This window comes from Habropoda laboriosa, unplaced genomic scaffold (assembly GCF_001263275.1).
Source record: "Habropoda laboriosa isolate 0110345459 unplaced genomic scaffold, ASM126327v1 scaffold62, whole genome shotgun sequence".
NCBI classification, from domain to species: domain Eukaryota; kingdom Metazoa; phylum Arthropoda; class Insecta; order Hymenoptera; family Apidae; genus Habropoda; species Habropoda laboriosa.
In genome coordinates, this window is record NW_017100177.1 from 140452 (window position 1) to 164863 (window position 24412).

General features: G+C 42.5%; 1 protein-coding gene across 1 annotated transcript in view; it reads right to left on the minus strand.

Annotated features, from left to right (window-relative positions):
* The window catches only part of LOC108578908 (extracellular serine/threonine protein CG31145), a 67732-nt gene that overhangs the window by 2274 nt on the left and 41046 nt on the right, over positions 1-24412 (minus strand). Inside the window, exons 2-6 of the mRNA XM_017942324.1 lie at positions 19898-20022; positions 15248-15323; positions 7369-7461; positions 6893-7197; positions 4531-4804 (exon numbers count right to left, since the gene is read on the minus strand). Coding sequence (XP_017797813.1) covers positions 4531-4804; positions 6893-7197; positions 7369-7461; positions 15248-15323; positions 19898-20022 — 873 coding nt within the window. The remainder of the gene's footprint in view (positions 1-4530; positions 4805-6892; positions 7198-7368; positions 7462-15247; positions 15324-19897; positions 20023-24412) is intronic.

The window sequence follows — 24412 nt, forward strand, 5'->3', positions numbered from 1 at the left end:
TTAAAGATCGACGTTGGGTAGAAGAGAGTGAATCGAGGATGGAAAAATAGGGCTATTTAAGGGTGCGAGGAAGATTAGATTTGGATTATGACTGTGTAGGAGAGTTGAGAGGAGAGCTAGAAAGTTGAGAGTCCAGTGTGAGTAATGATAAAAGTTGGTGACTAGTTTGTGGATACAGATAAGGACAGCCTAAGCCTAAGAAAGAAAATATTTGCAGGAGTAACTCGACGAAGCGCGTTAATTTTAAGTTAGTTTCAACTTTAAAGAGTGCATACTAAAAAAAACCAAGAATATGGAACGACAATCAGCGTCGAATAACGCTCTAAAATCAGTTTAGCTAGATTAGAAAGAAACTACAATTATTTCGTTCTAAACACATTCCTCGAACCTGAGTCACAAGCCCAAGTAAACCTCGCAGAAACGAAATATCGTATCGAATAAAACAGCAGACAGTAAGGAGAGAAAATTCGCGACGAAGAGACGGAGAGAATGTTTGAAAATCCTTATGGGAGTCCCAAAATGCTCGAAAGAAAATCTCGAAGATAAATCTGCCGGAGCAGCGTCTGAATTTACATTTTCGGCACGGGTTAACAATTTGCATATGGTCTGTCAATTAAAATCCTCTTTGGAGAACGCCGAGAGCCCCGGATCGAGAGCCTTGAAAATTTTTTCAATATTCACAGAATCAAAGTAACTCGATCGTTTTTAATAAACATGCAAATCCACGGGCGCAGAAGTCGTCGGGACTCGAAAGATTAAAAAACGTGACCCTACCTCTCTCTCTCTCTCTCTCGCCGTCCCTCTGTACGGCAAATTGATCAGTGAGGTGGCGCGAGAGGCGACAGGAATTTTTCAATAAAAATGCAAATACTCGTAATTAGAAGTTTGCCGAGCTGGTAAGACACGTGTCTTATCGTCCATCAGCGGGAGCTTCGCGCCATATTTTTCGTCAGACAGTTTCTTCGGTTCGAAGTTGAAGAAGAAATGATTATTTCCACAGCTATGGAAATTTCTTCCGAGTATCTCGTAGACTCTTGGGAAATCCTCTTTTTCGTACAGATTTCTTTACTGCCATACACTGTAAATCTACTGTAGCAATGAACAGGCAATGAATAAAGTATCGACGTGTCGCGGATGCTGTTTATAGTTGTTGGATGGTTCTGTAAGATTTACATGCTTCACAGATGAAACTGAAATATCGCGATCTCTCGTTTCGGAAGAGATAAGAGATATTCGTCTCTTTTCGTAATATTAAGCGATTTCTTTTTAGTGTTTCAGACGTTTAAGATAAAAGAATTTTCTTCTTTTTCTCTAATAAAGGAATTCGAAAATCGTGTATTTTATTTCTTCTGCGTACAAGTGGAAAAGTGAATGGAAGTTGAGTAAAGAAAGGTCGGGCGAAGGAAAAGTTGGCTGGGTGGTCGTAATAGAACGGTATAATGGTTTCCTGACAGGACACCCCGTACATACGGACTTATATGTATACTTAAGGACACATTCCCGAAGAAGCGCGCGGATAAAAGTATTTTTCTGGCTGACTACTTCTCGATGTCACAGGGGAACGTAGGAAAGCACGCTGCTCCCTGCCGAGAGAAGGATAAAGACTTGATCGAATAGCTTTTATACCATTTCAACGATTATGGTCTCCGAGCCAGATATTGATGATCCTACAACGACGTTCCCTTCTATTTACCTAATCGCTAACCCCCACAGAAATTCCGTCTTCTCGATTTATCGCATTTAATAACACTGTACGGTAATTAAAAACGATCTCGTTCGATCTTTTTTTTCTCACCGACACACGAATAACATAAAATATCTCCAATTACGTATCGCATTTCATTATCTCTCCGCGAAGCTTCCTCTTTGAATTTAACTTACCATTACGCATGAGAAGAGAAAAAAGAAAATTCTTGTTTAATAACAGAAAGAACACGACCACGAACATACTTTATTCCAGGCTAATTAACGATTATATCAATTTGTAAAGTTAATTGCCTCGCGGTGTAAAAGAAGAAGAGAGCTGGTTGAATGGTAAACTGAATGAAAACGAAGTCATAATGAAAGAAGCAACCATGACTGACACGATGAAGTAGCTGCGATGTAGTAGCCACAGGATGCAATTATCCTATAATATCAGGTTTAATGGACAGCGTGTGGGCTTCTTTAATGCGCTTTCAACGACCAGCACGATTTCATTGAAGAAGACACTCTCGAGCTGGCGATCTTCCCTGGTAATAATCGCGAGTGCACCGCCGATCAAACTCATTGTCGTGGCAAAACTATCGATTTTCCGCGTTCAATTCGCCCCTATTGTTCGAATTACTTCGATCTATTACAAGTGGAAATTCGATTTCCCCATTGTGCCGCGATCTGAGCATTTCTGACAGGGAAACTTGGAAAACTTCGCTCTAATAAACGTGTTCCGTGTACAGTACCGAGCAGATGTATCGTTCTCAATGCAATTTTATGATTTTTGACAATTTCATGTTGGACAATACCGCGAAACAACGTCTCGAAAAATTTAATTAAAATTAAAAAAATTGACAAATTCGTAAATTTTGATATTTCAACCCCTTGTCGTGTAATAACGAGTCAGTTTCGTGCCGCAGATTTCGGCGAAGATCTGATAAAAACCGTCACATCGGATGGAAGAATTTTCGATTTAATTCGTAAAACTAAAGATTGCCAAATTTAATCGATCTGCAGTACATCAGCTGCTCTTACTTAATACAGTACTAAAACAGTAAATAGCCGAGACTTAGATGCATAGCCAGAAAAATAAATCGTATACAAATCACTTATCGTATCTTTCATTTCACCACAAAAAAAGAAAGAACTTCGTTACACATCGTACCAAAACATTTCCTCCAGAATCTTATAATTCCTTCAACAAGTTGCTGACGTTCCCAAATCCCTTTTCTCTCGCCCCCCCCCTAAAAAAAAGAAAAACCCCTCGAAGCTTGTCCTTTCAATTTCCACACATCGTTTCCAGCAGTTCGACTCGTAAGTCACACTTTCCCCTATTAATTTCCCTAGATCGTAACGTACAGTGCGACACACACACACACAGTTCTGAAACGAGAGATCTCGTCGATCTTTCCTATCGTTCTAATTCCACACGTTTGCGGCGGTGATTGTATCGAGGGTTCGGTTTCGTTTTGGCGGAGCGGATCGATCTGGGTCGGGAATTTACAATTCAGAGCGTTGGTCCCCGGACGGCCTGGCCTCTCGGCGGATTTCGAAAAACGGAGGGAAAACTTTACGAGCCGTGGCCCTCGGGGCTGGATAAGGCGGATTTCGGAGTGAAACGTTTTACCAGAATTGGCCGTCGCTAGCGTCGCTCGTGAATCTCCGCTTTGATGCGGATTCACGGGGACGAGGCTTTTTACGGGCGCGATAAATTCCAACAGAGCTGGATTTCGTCGACACGCGTACCTATATATACACACACACACACGTACACGTATTCCATGTTCCAGGTACAACGTATCGCGACGGCGTGTGTATTGCGAACGATGCACGACCGATCCTGAAAGACCGATTATCGATTTGTTCGACACCGCTGCTTAAGCTGTCGTTACGAGCCGCCTAAGTTCAACTTTCTCTCGTAGATAACTTCTTCGTGTATTTCTCTGGACGGTGCACGACACCTGCCACTGTCTCGATAAAAATTGAACCGTTTCGCAGATTGAATTCCACACCGATGGTGGTCTCTCCGGTCAGCCGCACACTGCTCGATTCTCTCTACGTCGTTTCCTTCATTCTTTACGCTTTCGTTTATTTTTCCTGCTATATTTTTGCCTGGTGAAAAATGCACGGGAACGTGTGTGTGTGTGTGTGTGCGTGCGATCGAAATTGTATCGTTATTAACGCTAGGTTTACGGATATTTCTTGTACACGACACCGCAGGTTTTCTTTAAACAACAATTTAAAAAATTTAAAGACGACATATTATACACTACTAACCCTCGTACGACGAATGCAGGGTCGTTTTGACTCAACAGCGATAAAGTCACGCTTGGTACAGGAAGTACACGTATTTTATGTGTCCAATGTAAATAACCAAGAGAAATGTAAAATATGTATAGATGAAAGTATGCAAATTCTTGGAACCCGTGTACAATAGAAACTTTGCTATGGGTCAAAATGACCCTGCATTCGCCTAAAACCATTCGCCTTCCGAGGATTAATTTAGAAAGGAAATTATGCGATTACGAAACGGAGAGAAATGCAATTTTCCTTGTGAAATTCGAAATGCGCGAAAATCACGTGTCCCGTAAACCTAATGTTAAAAAATTCGATGTCCTGGACGAATAATTAATTAAACGACCGAATTTTGTTAAAAATTGAAACGGTGGAACCTTAGGAAAAATATGGTTTCAACGCACTTTCACTGACATTTCGTGTATTTTTGGGGCGGATACGTTTAAATAAGACGATAAGTCCGAGACACCCGGTGAACAGTCGGAGAAAACTGTGAAAATCAATTAGGAAAAAATTCCTCGGGGATACGGAGAAAGAACTTACTTGAGAAGGGTGTTCAGAGTGCTCTGTCTGATCATGCAACACTGTAGAATTGGGGCTAGAATGGAGATCTCGTCGTAGAAGGGTCTGCCAAAGCCCCTGCCGTGATCCAAGTGTAGAGGAAACGTGTTGTTCCCGAAGATCTTGAAGGTTTCGTAATGGTGTCTGTCCATATTCCCCATGAGGAAGTCCAGGACAGCCATGTCCATCAAATCGAGTAACCTTCGACCCTCGTTGTACGGCGGAATCTCCTTCACGAAGGAACAATAGTCGGAGTCTGAGGAAACGAAAATATTAAAAACATTTCTCTATATATTTCGTACTTCCCGTAACAGAAGTTCCGTTCTCCCATGAATTTTGCCGATGAAAATGTAGCCACGTTGTCTCGTACAAAGTGCAACGGCGATATTACGAAACATCGAGACACGATACGTAAAAGTTTCAACGTCGAGTACTTTTAAAAGTTACCGTGTGTTCTTTTTTCCTTCCCTCTTTTTTTCATCTATACGTGAAACCTTGATGCCCGATGGATTATGCAACCAAGTTATGCATGGATTATGAGGGCTACGCAAGCTTTTAAATTTTCAAAGCGCCGAGCGATCAAATATTCAACGAGCTGCACACGAAAATGTACTCTTCGCCAACAGAAGCTTCTTCGAACTTCTAAATATCAATTTTCAGCTACTATCCGCAGTATGAAAACTGTCGAACGAAATCTGCTACAATCGTTTTTAACTGAAAAACAGCACGATCGCTCGAAACGTGTATTAAATATTGCTAAAACTTTGAACAAGTGTAACTCGAAAATTATAAAAGATATATGCAGAAACGTGGGTCCGTAAGAATCAGCGAACCTTCCTTTTAAAACCAGTTTTTGTTTCGTCGAGATACGACGTCTGGTTCGCGAGATATCGTCGTGCGAAGACGAGTACGATTTTTAATAACACGCCTATCTCTGTCTCGCTCGCTCTCACGCGCTGACCTACCCCAAACCCAACACCTGTGCAGCGGTCAGTGACAGACGTTGATTCAGCGTTTTTTTGTACTACTAGTACTACTACTACTAATCGTGCGTACGTAATTCCTGGAAAAGAAACTGGGTCACGGCGTTTTCCTGGAACTTGGACCGCCATTCATCTTGAGCGCTACGCTATCGGGCCGTATATTTCGGAAACTAATGGACGTATCGACTTCAAACAAAATGCATTATAAAGGGCATATTTCTTGCTACGTACTGAACATGCTCTATGAAAAATTCCAACGTATTTTTCCGGTTAAACCGTAATTGTATTTCACCATATCGGAATATTTTTACTATATTTCATTCGAGGAATATAAATATTTCTGTCGACCAGTGTAAAATGTAATTTGCTACTCCCTATGTGAAATGATGATAATAATAATTTTAACGTGTACTTAAAGTTGATTTTATGTACAGTAAGATATTTTAAATCATTTTTGTTACTGGAGAATGTGCATTTATTTTTTATATTTGTAAGTAATCTCCGGAAGAATATTAACAGATTGAAGTTGGGGCGATTTTGCGTCTTTTCTTTCGATCGCGTTACGCTGGAAAACACAAAACAATAATTAATATTAATAATAATATCAACATCTGTTACGGCGTTTCTGAAGACAGTGTGGGTTCGTTGGTCCTCAAACCACACACCAATCGTAAGCGTGCAATGTTGTGTTGAACAAGATTTATTCGTCGTTACAGAGTTCGCTGGTTTAAATGTTTAGTTAAATCGAGTACAGGGTTTCCTCAGTTCGCTGTCCCGGACTACCTGTTTTGCCATTTTTCGGGCGTCCTTATATACGCCCTTTTCCTGTGCGCGGATCGTGGAGAGTGCCCTATCGGTACACGCTTCAGGTACCTAATTTACTAATTACGCTCGCACCCTATTGGTGCGTGTTAATATTATTTGCTATTGGCGCGGGTCTAGGTGTGACTTACTCTCTATTGGCGCGCACTAGTTACACGCTACAAGAGATTGAACCATTTCGAGCATTTTATAAATTTATTTCAGATATGCGAAAATCTCAATTTTCGCGTCATACGTATTCAAGTGAAAACCCTGAATGACTAATGTGTTAATACCGTACTCGGTATATCCAATTAACGGATTGAACCATTTCGAGCGTTTTATAAATTTATTTCAGATATGCGAAAATCTCAATTTTCGCGTCATCCGTATTCAAGTGAAAACCCTGAATGACTAATGTGTTAATACCGTACTCGGTATATCCAATTAACCGGTAGTATTATTATAAATATCAATCGTGAAAATTTAAACAAGAAACATCTGTAAAAATCTAATTTCATTACTGTTCAGCCAAAATTACGATCGAAAAGAAATCTCACCGTGCTCCCATTGAGCCTTCTTCCTCTTGTGATAGCTCCTGCGCCACGGATGTCGCCATGCTTTCCTCGCCACGAACGATTTATCCGGTAGAAACGCGGCGAAGCTGCCTTCGAGGGTGTCCGGATTTCCGCAAATCGCGTGCGCCGTATCGCAGTAATAACTGCACTTGCCGTGGAAGCAGATATTACCGGCGGGGCTGACGAAGAACGTCTTCAGCAGCTCGCCGTCGGCGATCTGATAAATCTCCGTCGTTAGGTTCAACGTTCGACCAGTGACTGGCATTGCTCTGCGGAATCCGAGCAGTCTGGAAAAGCAAATCGCTCGATTTGACCCCACGTGAAGAAGGAAAAAGAAACTGTACAGAGGGAGACGTTGAGTTATCGAAGAAGAAGGGGGCTATACGGTGTTTTTACTCGTTCGTTTTTTTTCATTTTTTTTTTTAATAAAACCGATGAAAAATAGAACACTCGATTACCTGTCCAAGTGGAACGCCGCGATCTCAGCTGTATGCCTCTCGAAGTCGGTGAAGTAGAAATGGTTGGGGAGAGTTTGCTGTTCTCGCGGAAACCTGCGAGCAAAAATTGACACAATCGTTAGCGCAATTTTGTATTTCTTTGTCGAATAGAGTGAGACAAGGCGGAATATAGAACGTTCACGTGGCAACGCTATTAAGCGATACTCCCATTCGATCACGAAACCCATGGGAAATTTCTCGTTTTACCTGGTCGAAGGGCGTCGTTGAGACTCGCCGATAATAGTGTTATACCTGCACGTGCCGAGAAGATTAGGCGAAAACAGAGAGAAGAGAAAGTGGCCTACAACTTTCGATACTTTGCTGACAATGTTTCAATCACTTCCCTGGAGGCTACGTTTTCCACGATTAGACACAATACCCTAAATTACCTTCACAACACAATTCTACCGCGAGACACTTGAAATTACGAACGTTCAAATTTCCGCCACGATCTCACGATCGAATTAAATCGAGACAGCACAGAAGGAGAATTCCTCTTGCTCCGATTTTTCCCTTTGTTCCTCTACGAATATCTTTTCTCGTTCAAGGCCACACAGCACGTACGATTCCTTCACACAAGCAGCACCGCGGGATGTGGGAATTTAAAAGGAGACGATTTCCCGAGAAAACACAACTGGCTATGGAGAAACAGTATAGGTAGAGACAGAAGAAACTGTCTCTCCCTCTCTCTTTGCCCCTTCTTTCCAACTATTCCCGGTTCTATCGTGCAAGTCGACGGCGATAAATAAAAAAGACGTCCCCGGGGAATCCTTCCCGTACGTGTGCACCTTTTCTTGCGGAATATGGCTGAGGTACAGGAAGCCTGGATTCCACGGATGTAGTGACGTCGAACGAGTGTGCACGCCGCTGTGTCTCGATGGGGATGTAAATAACGGCGAAGAAACATCCGTCGAATCGAAACAATTACTCTTCCCGGAAATTTTCGATAATAATAATATTATCCTCGAAGACTGAAAATTTGTGAGAAAGCACCGATGATTCTCGCCGAAGAATTCTCATCTCACCGGCTAATTTTGAACAAGATTATCCGGAATCACGATACTTGGTCAACTTTTCGCATGTTCCCTCTGTCCTACATTCGAAACTTTTGCAAAGTTGCGAATTAAAATTCCGCGGAATACCGAAATGCATTAGCCTCGCGTTAGTTCGCCTGGAAATTCGTATTACGATTCGCTTTATCAGCAAACTTCCCGCAAAATATCATTTCAATTAACACCGTATATCACCTATGCTGTAACTTTTTCCACGGTGCTCCTCCGGTGATTACAAATCGAACGTTGTATTATTAGCTCGTTTAGGGTAATCAGAGCTGCCGAGTGTAAAATTAATTGCCTATAGACCGAGATTAATCACCGTGATAACGCTACTTCCGACGAAATCTCTCAATTAATCGCGTGTACGCGATATTTATTCGCGGTGAAATAATCTTCCTTATCGATAGAAGGCACTAGATTTGTGGGAAACATGTGAAAAACAGCAACCGGAGGGAATAACGAAATATCTCGAGAACATTTCCTCGATCGAACGTTCTTCGGCGATTCACGCGTAGATTTTACGAGGCAACAACTGCGATCCATAACCGGAAGCGTTCGTCTGCATTTATCGGGGCAAAGTCCGATTCGAAGCTGTTGAAAGGCGGAAGAAGGGTTTTAATTCGTCGAGTTTATCGTTCCTCGCGTGAAATGTCAGTGAAGAAGTTCAGCGTTTTATCGCGAGGCTTTATCGACGAATACAAAAACGCTGGAAAGGTTGCAAGAGTGGAAGTACCGGGAGAAAACACGTTACTACACGCGGAGAGGATTCGTTTCATATTTCTAGAAGACGTTTCGTTCGATTAAAAATAAATCGTGAAAGGAGAGAATTTTTAAGACAGTTTGGAAGGGAACGTTTACTTCAGAGAAAGCGGAAGATCTTCATTTTCCCACGTATAAAGTCTACTTAGGTGCAAAAATCAGCTTGGAGAACTTTCGATCTTCCCAGAGAAGATTGCCAAAAGTAACAAGTATTCAATTTTTCATCGCTGAATCTTTTAACCCTCAACTGAGAGGATTCGCAACTGTTTTCTCAGCTCGAGAATCTTCCGATGAGAAGTAGAAAAAGTGCAGAGATAAAATAGCTGTTTCTGACGAGAATACGCGTTTGTCTATGCTCGCGTATGTCCTTACGACTGTTTAAGGCTATAAGGATATTAGGGGTGTGATAATGAAGAAATAATGTAGTAGACTATTTTAATGAAGCAGTTGAAAGATGGATTGGTGTGCGTTGAACAAGAGATTATGATGTTTCTCTTTGCGGTCTGATGGTGAACTGAACTGCCTCACGAATTTCTGCGTCGAAGGAAATTCGTGAGCCGGTCTTGTCACCTGATTGGTACGTATTTTTACCAATCAGGTGATAGATCCGCCGACACAGGCAGGAGAGGTGGTGTCAGGGGAGGTGGAAGACGTTATGTGGGAAATTTGGCTTGGATCCTGCGGCTTGACCTGGTCGACGGTCACTGGGCCCGGTCTCGATGACCCTTTGGAAATTCACGTTTATGGCACATGCAATTAGTCGTCGAGGACGAAGAAACTCGAAGAAATACAATTGCAGGATAAAAATAAAGCGACTCTCAAAAACGACTTTACTGGCTTGCGTGTCATAAACGTGCTTGCAATTTGCACTTCGGATGTTGTCCCTTGTACAAATTGCTACCCACCCGTGCTATTCAATACGGTCAAAATCATGACAAAGGGAAGGCCAAGATCTCGTGGGTATGCCGCGGAACAATAGCTATAAAAGAAAACTGCACAAGCTATAATTTGCGTAGATAATTCTTTTGTAATGGAGAACGTGCGAGAGAGAAAACGGTGCTTTTTTCACCGTGAAAGCCGATTGCGGAAGAAACGAAACAGCGGATGTCCAGGAAAAGCTCGCACGAGCTAAGGAACTTTTCCAAGCAGGCCAGGCTAATTAATACGACGGTCGCGCGGTAATTAGCGCGTAATTTGCATCTGATTAAAAGTTAACTGGCGTCGCAAGGCTGCCAGCCGACCCTTGCCACCTAACCTTCCGACTTCACTGGCATAATTTTGTTTACCGAGGGGTTTCCCCGTTCGTGAATTTTCTGCCCGCCCGGCGGTGCAGCGCGTGGAAAAGATAACCGGTATTTAGAGGGAATAATTGCGCGGAATAAGACCGTGTCCCTGATATTTTATACTCGAACGAAACGGTTCCGACACGACTTACCACTAATACGTATCGATCAGTTTGTCACGGAGGAAAAACTGCGGGAAAAGTATTCCTAATTTATTTCGTGGGTATTTAAAAAATTTGCAATTTTTTGACGCAACTCTTGGTTTCGTTTTTCATAGGATAAATTGAATTAGACTAGTAAGATTAGGTAGAATTTTTCTCGAGAAAGGAAATTCAGTAAATTAGCTGTGAGATTGTTTTCTCTCTCTTCTTCTTTCGCAATCTTGAGTTGGTGAATAAATAAATTCAGAAACGTCTCTGGACAATTTTCACGCGCGAATAACTTACGTATGTGTATGTGTGCCACTCGAGTGGTTGGAATTTTTCGCGAAGGCAGAAAATCCAGTTCCATTGGAATTCGCGATACCGCGAACGACCTAACGCTAATTGTGGCCACAGGCTAATGATGTAGGTCGATGGTAATTATTGCAGCTCGATTGGTCGACGAGTGGCACGAGGTGAAACAAAAAATGCCAGCGAGGCCGCTTCACCCTTTCGATCGGTCAAATTAAACGTATCACGCGTGCAGGTTCGAGAAACTTTTGAAAATCGCGGGCATATTATTCCCTACCCTGTGTATCGTATGTCTCTCGAAAAATATTCCATTTATCGGCGATTTCTCGGTTGGAACGAAACGGTTCGCGGAGATTATCGACGTTTCCTTAATGAAATGCAAGAAAACCAGAGGATACTTTTAATAATGGAGTACAGGGGATTCAAAGTTCCGCGCGGAAAATTTAATAACGCAAACTTGGCTGCTCGCGGGAAAGCAGATAAGTAGGTAACTTTCATTCCTGATAAACCATAACCAGGGGGGAGAAGAATTCTATTTTTAATAATCCTCCTTCTTGAGATAGTTACCCACTAAAATATTCGATACTCCCCCTTTTCCGAGATTATTCGTTCACTCGAGAAAAACAAAAAAAAAAAAAACAAAGGTTTTTAAAAAGCTGCGAGAATCTGGTAAAAAACAGGAGGCTTCCTCGAACACGCGTTAACCGGCGCTCATTAAAAAACCATAATTCTCCGGCGTTGGTCGTTCCTTTTCTCACCTCCCCATAAATCTCCACCTTTTCCTGCTCGAAGGGAAAAAGGGAAAAGGAACTCGAGTGGAAACGAGCAAAAATCACCGTTGGGACGAAACGAGCGGCTCTGTTCAGGCCAGCCAAAAGTCCAAAACTCGCAATCAAAGAGCCTTCACGCCGTCGTGGAATAAAAAAGATCTGCGCGAAGAAATAATTTCCCGTGGAAGGAAAGCGTCGCGAGAAATTGTCCATTCAATGAATCTCCCCTTCCAAAGGCGACGGAAAAAGAGAGAGAGAGAAGGAAGGAGGAAGTGTAAGAGGGTGAAAGAGAAAGCAAAGGCTGGTTGGTTTCGGGACGAGAAAAAGAGGTGTCCTCCTTAACGTGTAACGAGAGCTTATTGCGGGATTGGTGGCGTCGGGACGCTCGCAATTTCGCTTGGAATTCCTCGTTTCTCCGTTCCTCCGTCCCACTCTTTCGCGGCCACAGCGTGTCAGAGTGTGGTCCAGGCCGGAAACTTTCCATGAAACTTATTGCCGAACTTATTACCGGAGTTTAAGCCGGCCTCGGCCACTTATCGCGGAATCTTCGGCCGACCGGAAGTTTAAAGGGCCAAGTGTGTGCACGGAAGTGGCACGAGTAGGTAGGGGGGAAAGGGATAAAAAGGAGTCGCAATAAGCGTCTGGACGAGCCTCACTTGTCTCGAATTTTCTCTACCACTTCGGGATATTACGTTTTCTCTGCTTTATTCCTCCACTTCCTGCCGGATCTTTCGGTTCCGGGTGGGAACAAAGATGGGTATTTCGGGCCAAGTAACGAGCAACCGGCCACAATCGGCGTGAAATTGAAACGTACGGGGTACGTGAGAGGAGAGGAGCGAAAAGGAGGAATTAAGTAATTAAAGTGGCGGAATTAAGGGGTTCCGTCTTGGATCTACCCGTTATTCCGCGAAATTCACGCTGTAAAGAAGTTAACGTTGCGCTCGAATACGCTCGATTTGCTTGTGGAGAATTTCTCGACGAGGTTTTAGACGAGATTCGACAGTACTTTCGCTAATTTTGGTAACTGATCAGTAGACGAAAGAAAAAGTGTGCAACTCGAGACAAATGAAAATTACAAAGTTAGACGCCGCTGATGAATTTAATCTACACCGAACAGAAAATTAGGAAACAGCCGTTACGAGATTACCCCATGCCAACCTGTATTTTTCTCCCCCAACAAGAAGGAGATGCTTTGGTTTCACGTGAAACGAGAGACAGGGGGAGAGAGAGAAGGAGTGTGCGAGGTCTGTGGTTTTTCCTTCAGCACGGTTAACGAAGTTACGTGGATGGGATTACGAGCACAATTACATAAGTGGAGGGCCAAGTGCCTCGTGCCGTGAGAGAGCCACTCAAACTGTCCTTGCCTCTCTTCCACTCAATTATCATTGCCCACTCACACTCTCTTCCTCTCTCTTTCGCTCTTTCTCCCTTTAGAAAACGCGATACGTCACATCCTCCCATTGTCTTCCGGCATAAGAACGCTTTCGTGATGGCCAAAGGAAACGAGCATCAAGGGTGGCGGCTCTAACTCGTTTCGGACGCGTTTCGTTTTCCCAAGCTCAACTTTAAATACCATTTTTCTACAGATTGCAACACTCAAATTTGCTTAAATACTAGACAGACTAAAGGCGACTAAAAAGATTATATCGAGTGAATATTCAACGGTCCAACGAAGATGATAAGCTTGAAAATTAAATAAGAGACTACTAAAACTGAAAGTAAGTTAGAAAATTAAATAGGGGACTAAAAGAAATTTTTAAAATTGTAGGGTGTGAATATTAAAATGTCCAACGAAGATGGTAAGTTTGAAAATTAAATAAGAGACTAAAAAAAAAAAGCTGAAAAGACTGTAACGCATGAATATTAAAAGCTTGAGTGAAGATGACAAGTTGGAAAATTAAATGTAAGAAGAAAATGAATCGGACTGTCTATAAATCATCCAATTCCTTCGAAACATTCTCCAAGTTTACCTCCGCCGTTGGTTTCCCCTCGAACGAGTTCCTGACGCTGGCAGACTAGCCAATGTGTGTTCTTCGCCGGCGAGTCAATCGGTTCGATGGGAAGCTGCGGGGAGGACCGATGTTTCACCGTTAATTTCCCGTTCTTATCGACGCGGATTTCAAGTCCCGCGGGATTTCGCGGCGAGAGGCCGCGTCACGGACAAACTGGCGAAGTAATTTCGCGCTGGCTGCGACCTCGAGATACCAAACTTTCCTCACCCTATCTTCGTGACCAACGCGCCTCCACAGTTCGTAACACCAAGAAGCACAATTTCCTGCCGTCGCTTCTTAACCGCGGCCAGAAATAATGAATTCTTACCGGAGAAACTACAGACAAAAGCTGAGAAAATAAAACACGAACGTGTAAAAATAGTGAATGTGCATTTACAAATCGATCTTTTTGCCAACATTCGAAATATCTAAATTTGTTATTCCACGTTGGAAAGGATTTTGAAAAGGATTGTTGCAATTATCGTTTAAAAATGACAGTGAAAATTCACAGTTTCCCTAAGAGTGACGTATATCAAATTGAAAAATGATTTCCCTAGCTTTGCAGTATCGAAAGATTCGTACAGAAAGTTTAAACTGATTTCTATCGCGACTGTAACTCCGATATTCCGCAAATATATGATTCATTTCTCCCCGTGACTAGAATTACAAATTCAACGTATTCCCAGTAGCATCTCCTTACACGAGCTCGTAAGTTTTCCAAAGTTCTTCGCGGTTGAACGGCGCATAACTCGTACCGGGGAGCTGGTTTCCTCGGCAAGTTCAGCGATCAAATAAATTGTTAATCCCCCAAACTAACATCGACGCGTCCGATTCCAGACGGAATTAAACGCGTCCTCCCTCCGTCGATTTTATCTCGTCTCATGGATTCGATTACCGTCGAAATAATCCCTGGCAAATCGTCCCGTCCCCGGAACACGCGAAACTTTCCCCTCTTATCTTCATCCCCGAAGTTTTGCGCGTTCGTTCGTTGCACTAAGCAGTGCATCCGATTCTCTCAGGATGTCTGTTATAACTCACACGTTTAGTCGTAGATAAGCGGACAGCTTTCGAGAGAAACTCTCGACTCCTTCGTTGACTAACCAACCAGATACCACAGGTGGTGATGGTCGAAGGAATGAAGAAGAGAAAGAAAAAAAAGAAATCCAGAGAAATAAGTTCCGAGCGGTCGACACTTGTCGCGAGATATCTCGTTCTACGTTGAAAGTAAACCTTGCAATATCCTTGTCGTCGAGAAGATTACATTCGAAAGGCGACCTGACGTTTCTTACGAACCAGTGGGATTTTTTAAGTCGACTGGAAATTTTTTCCATTATTTACGAATAAATTCGGACGAATTTTAAACGAGTACGGAGAAGAAAATTTGATGTATTTCTGTGTTTCAATTAAGATAGGCTGAAGAAAAATTCGAAGAAAGAAAGAACGACATTTAGCTGCAAAAACATCGTAGCTATTTGAATTTCTAGAAAAATCGAAACGAATGGTTTTTTAATTCAGTTTAATTGCACTCACCTCATAGGCTTGAACAGCGCTTGCATGTTCGAATAGTTTATCTGGAGTTTCAGCTGCGTGCCGCCCTCCTTCTGGACTGTGAACAGAAAACGAGTAAAATCAGGCTGTTTATCCTGTGGTTCAGCGGGGGAAAAAAGCTCGATTATCGAGCTCAGGAATACACGATTCACTCGATGGTGGTTTTTTCTCGGGGTTGACTGTGCAATCGAGGTTCTCCGTGTTCGTGGGATTAAGCCGTGGTTAATTGCACGGTTGCTCGTGTGTCGATGCAAAACAGTACGTCTACCGAAACGCAACGCTACATTCAAAAATTCCAATTAAAAATTAGAATCGAAGGCCAAGAAGAATATTTTTCTGTGAAACTGAAACTCTACACTTGCAACAGTTCGATACAATCGTGAAATTTCCGCGAAGGAAACAGAGAAACGAGCCGGCGCGAGTAAACGGGGGAAAAACCGGTGGCAGAGACGCACGGTGTATAGTATCGATCGTGCATCGTCCACTGTGTCAATTTCATAAATGATATATGCCTAATTTAGGTGCCAGCCGTCCGGGTTACCCGCGGTCAATTTATCATACAGGACAATTAATCGTTCTCGTGCTGTCGTGTCGCTGAAATTATTGACTCGAACTACTTAGAGACCTTGCGCGCTCGCCTCTCTCCCCCGTCTACTACTCACAGAGAAAACAACTCGCCGTAATCTCTTTCCAATTAACCCAACTCACCTGCGTAATTCGATTGTCTTCGAAAGCAAAAAAGGAAATAAACCTAGCCGCTTTATCACACAAACTTATCATTGACCGCGTTCGAAAATTGACTCGTTAAAAGTACTCTAATGTAAACTGAAACGAGACTCGTTTATCGGACAATTAAAACTGGCATTGAGATACCTGTAACGACGTTATGCAACCTAACGAACGTAAGAACTTCGAGGTAAGCGATAAAAAAGACACGATTTCACGGAATCTTTCGATCGCTAATGTCTCCGAACTCTACTCTACATTTCTTTCTACTCTACACACACCAGCAGACGTCTATCGATTTTCGAACTCGACCGCGTGGTAATTTCACCTTGAATTTCAACAAAGTTCAGGGGTCGAGGGAAAAAGGTGCGAGAAAGAGAGAGAGTCTGGAAAAGCGTGTTGTTCGAACGTTAAGTAGTACTTAATCAATGATCTAAGCTAATGCAGCGAAGGATCTACATTTGAATAAGCAACAGATTATAATTGGTGAAATTTTGTGCAGCAGCCTTAAAATTCTCTCGATATTCCAGGAACAAGTGGATTCGCCGAGAAAGGGATGTAGTTCTATTTTGAAGAAATGTGGAAATAACAGTACACTCCTCGAATAAGATTGTTCTTAACTCAGTTTTACCACGGTTATTGAAACGAGGAAGAAGAAGAATTGGACGAAAGTGAAATATATTTCGTAGATCGACGATTGATAAGAAATAAACGCCTCTAATCCCCGCCTATAGTGACTATATCCTATCGAAATCAGCTTTCAGCGTATCGAATGGCGGCACACAGCCTCTCCTCGTGCAATTTAATTATTGTTTAGCAACTTGGATCGGGCTGCTTTGTCAGAGGGATACCGGTTGGATCGTCTTTGTACCGATACTCCCTTCTGATCGACGATCTAATTTCCTTCAGCGGGGAGAGCCCGATACTGCTTAATAATTGCATCGAACGAACGACCGGGCGTCTGCTTGCCGCTGATTTAACTTCCTCCGGTTGCTCGCTGCCTCGTGATTTGTTTAACAAACTGTCGCCTTCGTCGAATACTATCGAAATTACATCGATCCTCTCTCTACTACCAACTGGCTTCACACCTCCGAGAAATACCAACTTTGTCGCGAACGCGACGCAACGAGAGTTGCTCAACCGAGTTTGCTTTAATCTTCGATCCAACTTCTCGCTCGCCTTCTCGCGTTTATACACACGTTTCGTGATTCATGAAATTGGGAAAAACAAAGGGAACAGCCTCTGTCTTCTTCTTCTTAGCATTTCGTGGCGTTGGATTATTCCTAAGGACGCCGAATAATATTTATCGATCTGAGAAGAAAAATGTCTCGACCGTTTTCTTTTTCCTAAATAGAGACACTTGGAGGACCGCAAGGCGTGTCTGGAGTTCGTCTTAGAGTCGAGACACTCTAAACTGAAATACAATAGGATAAACAGTTCGTTCTTGGGTGTCCAAAAAACAGTTCCTAACCCTTTAACCTGTGATTTTTCTTCTGACTATTTATCTAAGCGTCAGCCCACTTACTGTTTTAATACTGTATCAGATAACAAACGTTAATCTGTCGTCAGTGTTACAAGTTAAAAGGAAAGTTAGGATTACAATGAATTTTTCTTATAGTCGGGGCCACGATATAGCGAGGTCGTAAAATCGGTCAGACGTCAAAGTAAACATGTTTTAGCTGCCGGGACCCGAAAATTGACAGAGATACGAGCAGATAAGTACTTGAAACCATGGTCAGGACCGTACAAAGAATTCTTGTATCCAGCGAAAGTCAACTGATTCTAATATATTTACTGAAAACTGCATGCAGCTAGGACAAATTAGGGTTTCTCCCTCTGGGGGAAGCCGCTTTTGGAAGTACGGTTACAGGTAAAGGTCTTATTGATGTCTTTAGCATCTTAGTTTATCTACTCGTGTTATATACAGATAGAAAGTGCAAAAAGATTGTGTAGCTTAATATTAACATATTTTCCATTTGTAAATGAAATACCATTTTCTACTTGAAGTACCAAATCATATGCTACCATTCGTTTATTGTTGGACCCCTCAAACAGACTGCAACACACGGCCTTGAGTGCCGCAACATCAATCGATGCCGATTCTTGAGAGTTTAATTTACGACCTCGCTGTATCGTGGCCCCAACTATACTAATATCATTATTTTTGTCACATATTGACTAGAATTTCTGCCACTAGTCTGCCACGTTGTTGTAGGTTAAAGGGTTAATAAAAGTAAATTCAATATAGAAAAAAATTGTCCTCCTTTCAAAATACTTCTCGGATATTTTCGATGCACTTCGATGCATTTTCCGACGATCGTTCCGCGCTCGGACGTATGAATTAAACCGATATATAATTGAGTTTATCACGAATGATCTACATCGAGAGCGTAACTAGTTATTACAAGGCAAAGGGACACAAAAAAGCAGAATTCTGCATTGGTCATTGATGGTAAAAAGCGACGAAGATACCGCGAAGAAGAAGAAGAATAAGACAGAAATGTGTATGTAGTTTCGTGCGGTGAGTATAAATAATCGAGCAAGAGTTGACACGACGATCGAGGCGGAAATTGCGCGTGCAACGTCGTGCCAGGTCTAATTTTAAAATGTTACGCTCAGAGAGACGCCGATAGATCCTTCCTCCCTCTCTTTTTATCACGCAGGTCGGACGATCGCGCGGCATTGTTAGTCAATGAACCGCGTCGTAGCAATTACTAAGCACAAAGCCACGGTCACAATAACACCGGTTAATTGTCTGGCTTCATGGGCCGGAGAGAAATTAATTCCAACAGAGAAGATTATTGCGCAGCCGTTTCCAGATTAATTTTATGCCACCGCGTCTAATTCCCCTTCTCCCTTATTCTACCCCATCCCTTCTCACTCTATCTCTCTTATCATCCTATGCTCGTTTCATTTGTTGCGTTGGCTTCGTCAACTCTCTCTCTCTCTCTCTCTCGTCACTATCACTCCCTCTTTCTACCGTCGTTCCATCGAATACGCCGTAATTGCGGTACCCAGGCGATGATATTACCTCGACAAATGTAATACTTTTTTTTTCTAGATTTTTTAACGTGACCAGCGTGAAGAATTTTTATGGAAATCTTCATGAAATCGTATCGATTTAGAAGGAGAACGATAATTCACGGGATAGTTAAGGAAACGAAGATTAGATTCACCGATTGTTTCGGTTGCCAGAGGAAATTACTCTTTTTACCATAATCGATTTTCGTATGCAGGACATTGCATCGTCTAGGAGAAAAAAAAGGAAGAAACGTCGATTTATTTTCAGCCACGTAGAATTTAATAAAGGTCCACGTACAGGCTGCCTAGCTTACCATCCATTATTTCGCCGAAGGACAAATTCCGGGCACGATTTGCGTGCACTGTCGCTCGAAAATTTATATTACAGCGTGTTCGATCGTGAATTACTTCGCGATGGAGAAGGAGCTCCTCGAACCGCCGGCGTTCAAGAATTTCGATTATTATCGAGAGGGTCTGACCAACGATGCCCTATTCCACTGAATCTTATGTTTTTTTATTGCTCGCACAGTAGCTCCCGCAGCGATTGCATTTACCGAGGGGGAGAAACTTGGAAATACGGAGCGAGAGCAGGGTGTATTTACGTGAAAAAATAAATGGAAAATATATGGAGTAACATTTTGTTCGTATAAAAGCTTCGAGTAGGTAACGACGCAAAAAGAAGATAATTCGGGTGCACTCGAATCTTTCACCGTTGATTTATCCAGAAATCAGGTTTCCTGTGCAAAAATTTCACTACATTTTTTCACTTATTTCCTCCTGTAAATTCACCGCCTTTCGGTTTATCAAAATAGACCAGGTCATTGAACTCTTTTTCCCCGTACTTTGAGGGTTTACCGTGACAATATACACGTAGAAGACACTTACCAACGTGGACAATAGGTCTCGTCGCTATTTCGTGCAGCAACTGATCCACGTACTTCGAGTTCTCCGGGTACAGTTCAGTCCTGGAGATCTGCAGATGGAATCTCTCCAGCGTCGAGCTGTTCCTTCTGAAAGCAATCAGAAACAAAGGGGAAAAAACCACGTTACGTTTAGTCTGAAGATATCGAGAACCGCGTAGAAAATGGAATAAGATCGAGTAAAGGAGAAGGGTGAATGAATTTCTTTCATCGAAGATATCCCCCCGAGTCATACGGACATAAGTCCAGGAGAGAAACTCGAGTAGGTCTCACGCACGTGATCATCGAAGGAAATGCAATTCGTGGCCTTTTAAAATGCATAGAACACCGTCTCCACGAGTCTGACCCCTCGTTTCACGCGGGCTCTAAGGGTTCTGTCTGATACTATAACGCTATCCCCGTGCACAGGGGGAACGGTCTTTCCCCATGGCGGTACGTGAACACCGTTAAGGGGTGCTCTTCCACGGCTTATCTACGGCTGAAAGGGTTTAGTCTCGTATGCGTGACACGTGTCCTCGATAATGTAGATCTTGACTTGAACCTTTTCGTATTACAATACTCTCTGTCTCTGCCCTATTCTTAAAATTCATCTATGCTCGCCTATTCAACGCCCGACAACGGTATTATGTCATCTCTGACGTAAACCAGTTCCATTAACCTCGTGACTGTGTAAGACGAGTTAAATCGTCGTTGGTTAGACAATACTTGGAACAGAATTTATTTATCGATTCCTTCTTAATTGCTCTTTTATGCTCTGAATTATGCACCGTTAGAAGAATAATTCTTGCTAATTTTTGATTATAAACTAGAGAGTCAAATTCTGTTTCAAAGGACTGGATAGACTGTACAAGTTTCTTAAACGTTTATCTTCTTCGAAATTAAAGGAAGAAGAGTGTAATAGGATACTTCCAACACTTTAGATTCTTCAGACAGCTTTGAGTGACTGCCAAACATTTCTCATGTCTGTTGATTTTAATTTCTGCCTCGGTTTTATCTGTTTATCGATTCTGCCTTTCTTCCCTGTTCGAAAGAGGAAGAAGGAAGGTGCTCGATCCATCGTTTCAGCTGAAAATCTTCACCTTCTTCCTGTTCCTTTTTACAAAGGAAACCACAGGATGACCGAGCAACCTCCTGCGGCATGCATACCAACCACTCGACGGTCGAATCTCGCTGAATTATCCGGAGATTTGGGCAACGTGAACGGCTGAACGACTGTTTTGCAAAAAATAATTTCTATCATTGGCGGAGGTTTCGACGCTGTCGTAAAATTATCAGGCAATATTTTCCATTGATATCTCAATCACGGCGAAGAATCAGGTCACGAAAGTTCACCAAGCTTCACGAATCCGATGAAGTTGCCTGCGATATTGAAATCAGTTCCTCCAAATGAACATGATTTACGTCGAAAACACCTGACAGCCTCTCAACTTTCCCAACTCGAAAGTGGAAATCTCAATCAGCCTTCTTTCCCGTGTTCGCGCCGCGGCCAGAAGAAAGTATTACCATGAAAAACTCCAAGAATCATCGCTGCCACCGGTGAACTGCTAAAAAGAATCCTGGAATTAATTCCGGATCTTTGACGCGCGAAATTTTCTACCTTGCTTTGCTAGTTTTCAGCGAATAAACATCTCGATATCTGGAATTCTTCGTTCGTCAATTTTCCCACCGTGAATTTCAACGAGATATTTCACACAATTTCGCACACTCGCCTTCGTAAATTTCCTCGAAATGCAGGCCGGCGTAACGAGCTTCACGGGCGCTCGTAAAAGTTCTTTTTCCTGAAAACTTTATCAGCCATCACGGTCGCCCGCGGTGTGATCTATTAAAATTAATCAGCGTGCTAATTGTCACCTTAACCATCTCGCTTGCCCTCCCCTACTTCCCGCACAATTATCGCGACTCGGTTATGCAATGCATTTTTCGCGGAACTTTCCCAACGACATAATGCACAATTCATTTACTCGTAACACCGTAACCAGGTTTCTCTCTCTCTTTAAAACCAAGCACAAATTATCGTCGGAGGAAAATGGCCTGACCTGGTTCTTTTCTTATAATCGATCCTATAAGTACAATCATCTGTACAAATTACCTATTGCTATTGTTAGAGGTGATTTATGAAATAATTGGGTATAATGTACCGTGGTATGGTAAATAGCTGTATTATATTAATGCCGGGAAATGGGATAAAAAGGAGGCAAGCGAGATAAGTCGATCTCGGGAGAGAGAGAGAGAGAGGCGAGTGTATCTCGAGAACCTCCTTCGAGGTGAATCAGGTACAGAGTAGAAGCTCTGACAAGGACGTGGATCTCGCGACACCTTAATTAAGCAACTTTAGGGGGTGTCTAAAGGTGTCTGAATTAATTGCCTTGAACTTTCGTGTACAGCATACATTACCGACCTTGTGTCGTCGTTGTGGCGGTCGAGAAGTATCTCGAATCAATCGCGACCTTATTTTTCCAAAAACAATCGTACGAATAGAACGGAATAAAAGTAGAATAAAATTCACTTGGAAGGGAGGGGGGGAAAAAGGAGAGAAACGAAGAAGATTGATGGAAAAATCGGCAGACTTTGGGTGGCCACAGGCCTACGATCACGGAACGACCTCTGTCATGCTAATCTCCTTTGTCCGGGAAGCCATTAATTCCAAGGACCGTCGTGTGCTGTTTTATAAATAACACCGTGCACGTTCAACATATTAATGTTACTGATGATTCACCTCGATAATATCATCTCTCACGAACGACACACCGACGAGATAATGGGAAAACCACTTTGGTTCGCCGAAATCGATGACTAATTTCCAGCTCGACCGTGGAAAATTAGTCATCGGCCGCGTCTCTCCGCGACGATTTCTTTACCGAGAAAATTTCCGCACGGCTCCTCGACCGAGACGCGGAAGCAATTTGGCTTTGCATACGCTAATTAACGTAATCTTGCGAACTAGGACTGGCGTGTGAAAACGGCGCATGAGATTTCTACGAGCGTGTAATTAGATCGCGCGTTTACGAGAGCCTCGAACCTTCTTTTATGCGCTTTGACAAGGGAACCCCAGAGGAGGAGGAAATTATTCGCTGTTGAGGAACAAAGGGAACGAGCCTCCCTTTTTAAATTTCTTCAAAATAAATTCCAAATTTTTGCAGCTGAATGAAAATTCCAATTCCCCGATCTTTCTCTGTTCTTCTTTTGTTGTGAATACAGAGAAGACGTATATATTTTAAATAGAACATTGAGATCACGTCGAAGGTAGAACGTAGTATGAAATAAAGCTGCGTTATACGGTTGTAATTTGATTAAAATTGTAATCCTGACGAAAAGAGTTATCTGGAAATGCACTGGAGGAACGATAAATCACAGTTGCAGAAACTGTGTCGCGATTCACCTGTTTTTCCTCTCTACCTTCGCTGGAAACCCGTGTTTCCCCAGCCACGTTGTTGCTCCTAATCCATGCGTGTGTCTCCATTCCGCATAGATGCATTTAATATGCATGTACCTCGGTCTCTATTGTCCTGGATTAAACTCTGTGCCGGGCCAAAGCACCAGATTACCCGCAAAACTGCACCATGCTCGTCACTGTGGCGTCAAAATTCGACGGAACTGCCCTGTCAAGCAACTTCCCCGACTCGTTTCCCTCCGAAATTGTTCAACCCCCGGTAAACACCCGTAAAACGAAACAAACTTCCGAAAGAAACTTCAAATTCTGCAATTTTTACATTAAAAAAGACGGAATTAATTCTCAAATTTTCGATAAATAAATTACCCATTATACGCGAGAAACTGTCCCGAATTTTCGACGATACGAGAAATCACAAATTTAGCAATTTTTCTACCGAAAGAAAATTCTCAATTTTTAAATAAAAGTTTCGACACGCGTGGCATAGTCGTGCGTGTGGATTTTAGTCGGGAGTGATTCCAGAGGAAACGTTAGAACGGAAGAACGAGATCGTCTTAAGGCTCGTCTGGAGGTAACCGGTGTCGCTTCCCTGGATTCTGTTTCCAATTATCCTCAACGTCTAGACGAGGCTTTAATTCATAATACTCGTACGATTGGACAGAGACTCTCGACGGATTAGAATCATCCTGAAGGATGTTCAAGCGTCTTTGACAACCGGATATCGGCGGTGCATAATCGAAGACCGCGTGCACTTGTTAGGGGGATTAATTTTAATTCACCTTTCCAAACTGTTATCCCTATTTCTCGAGCAATTTGCAAATTACCGAACGTTCGTTCAATAATTCTCAAAACCTCCGAATACTATCACATGTCATCCCTATTTCTAGGGAAAATTTACAAATGACCAAACTTTAATTCAATAATTCTGAAAACCTCAGAACACTATCCCAACATTACCAAAAATCGAAGCGATTCTTTCATCCGTGAACAATTACCACACCTAAGCTATTCATCAGGTGAGCAAAAAACCTGAGAACGCAGCTGACAAATTTAATTACCACTCTTTGACCCGTCAACCCAATTTAGAGT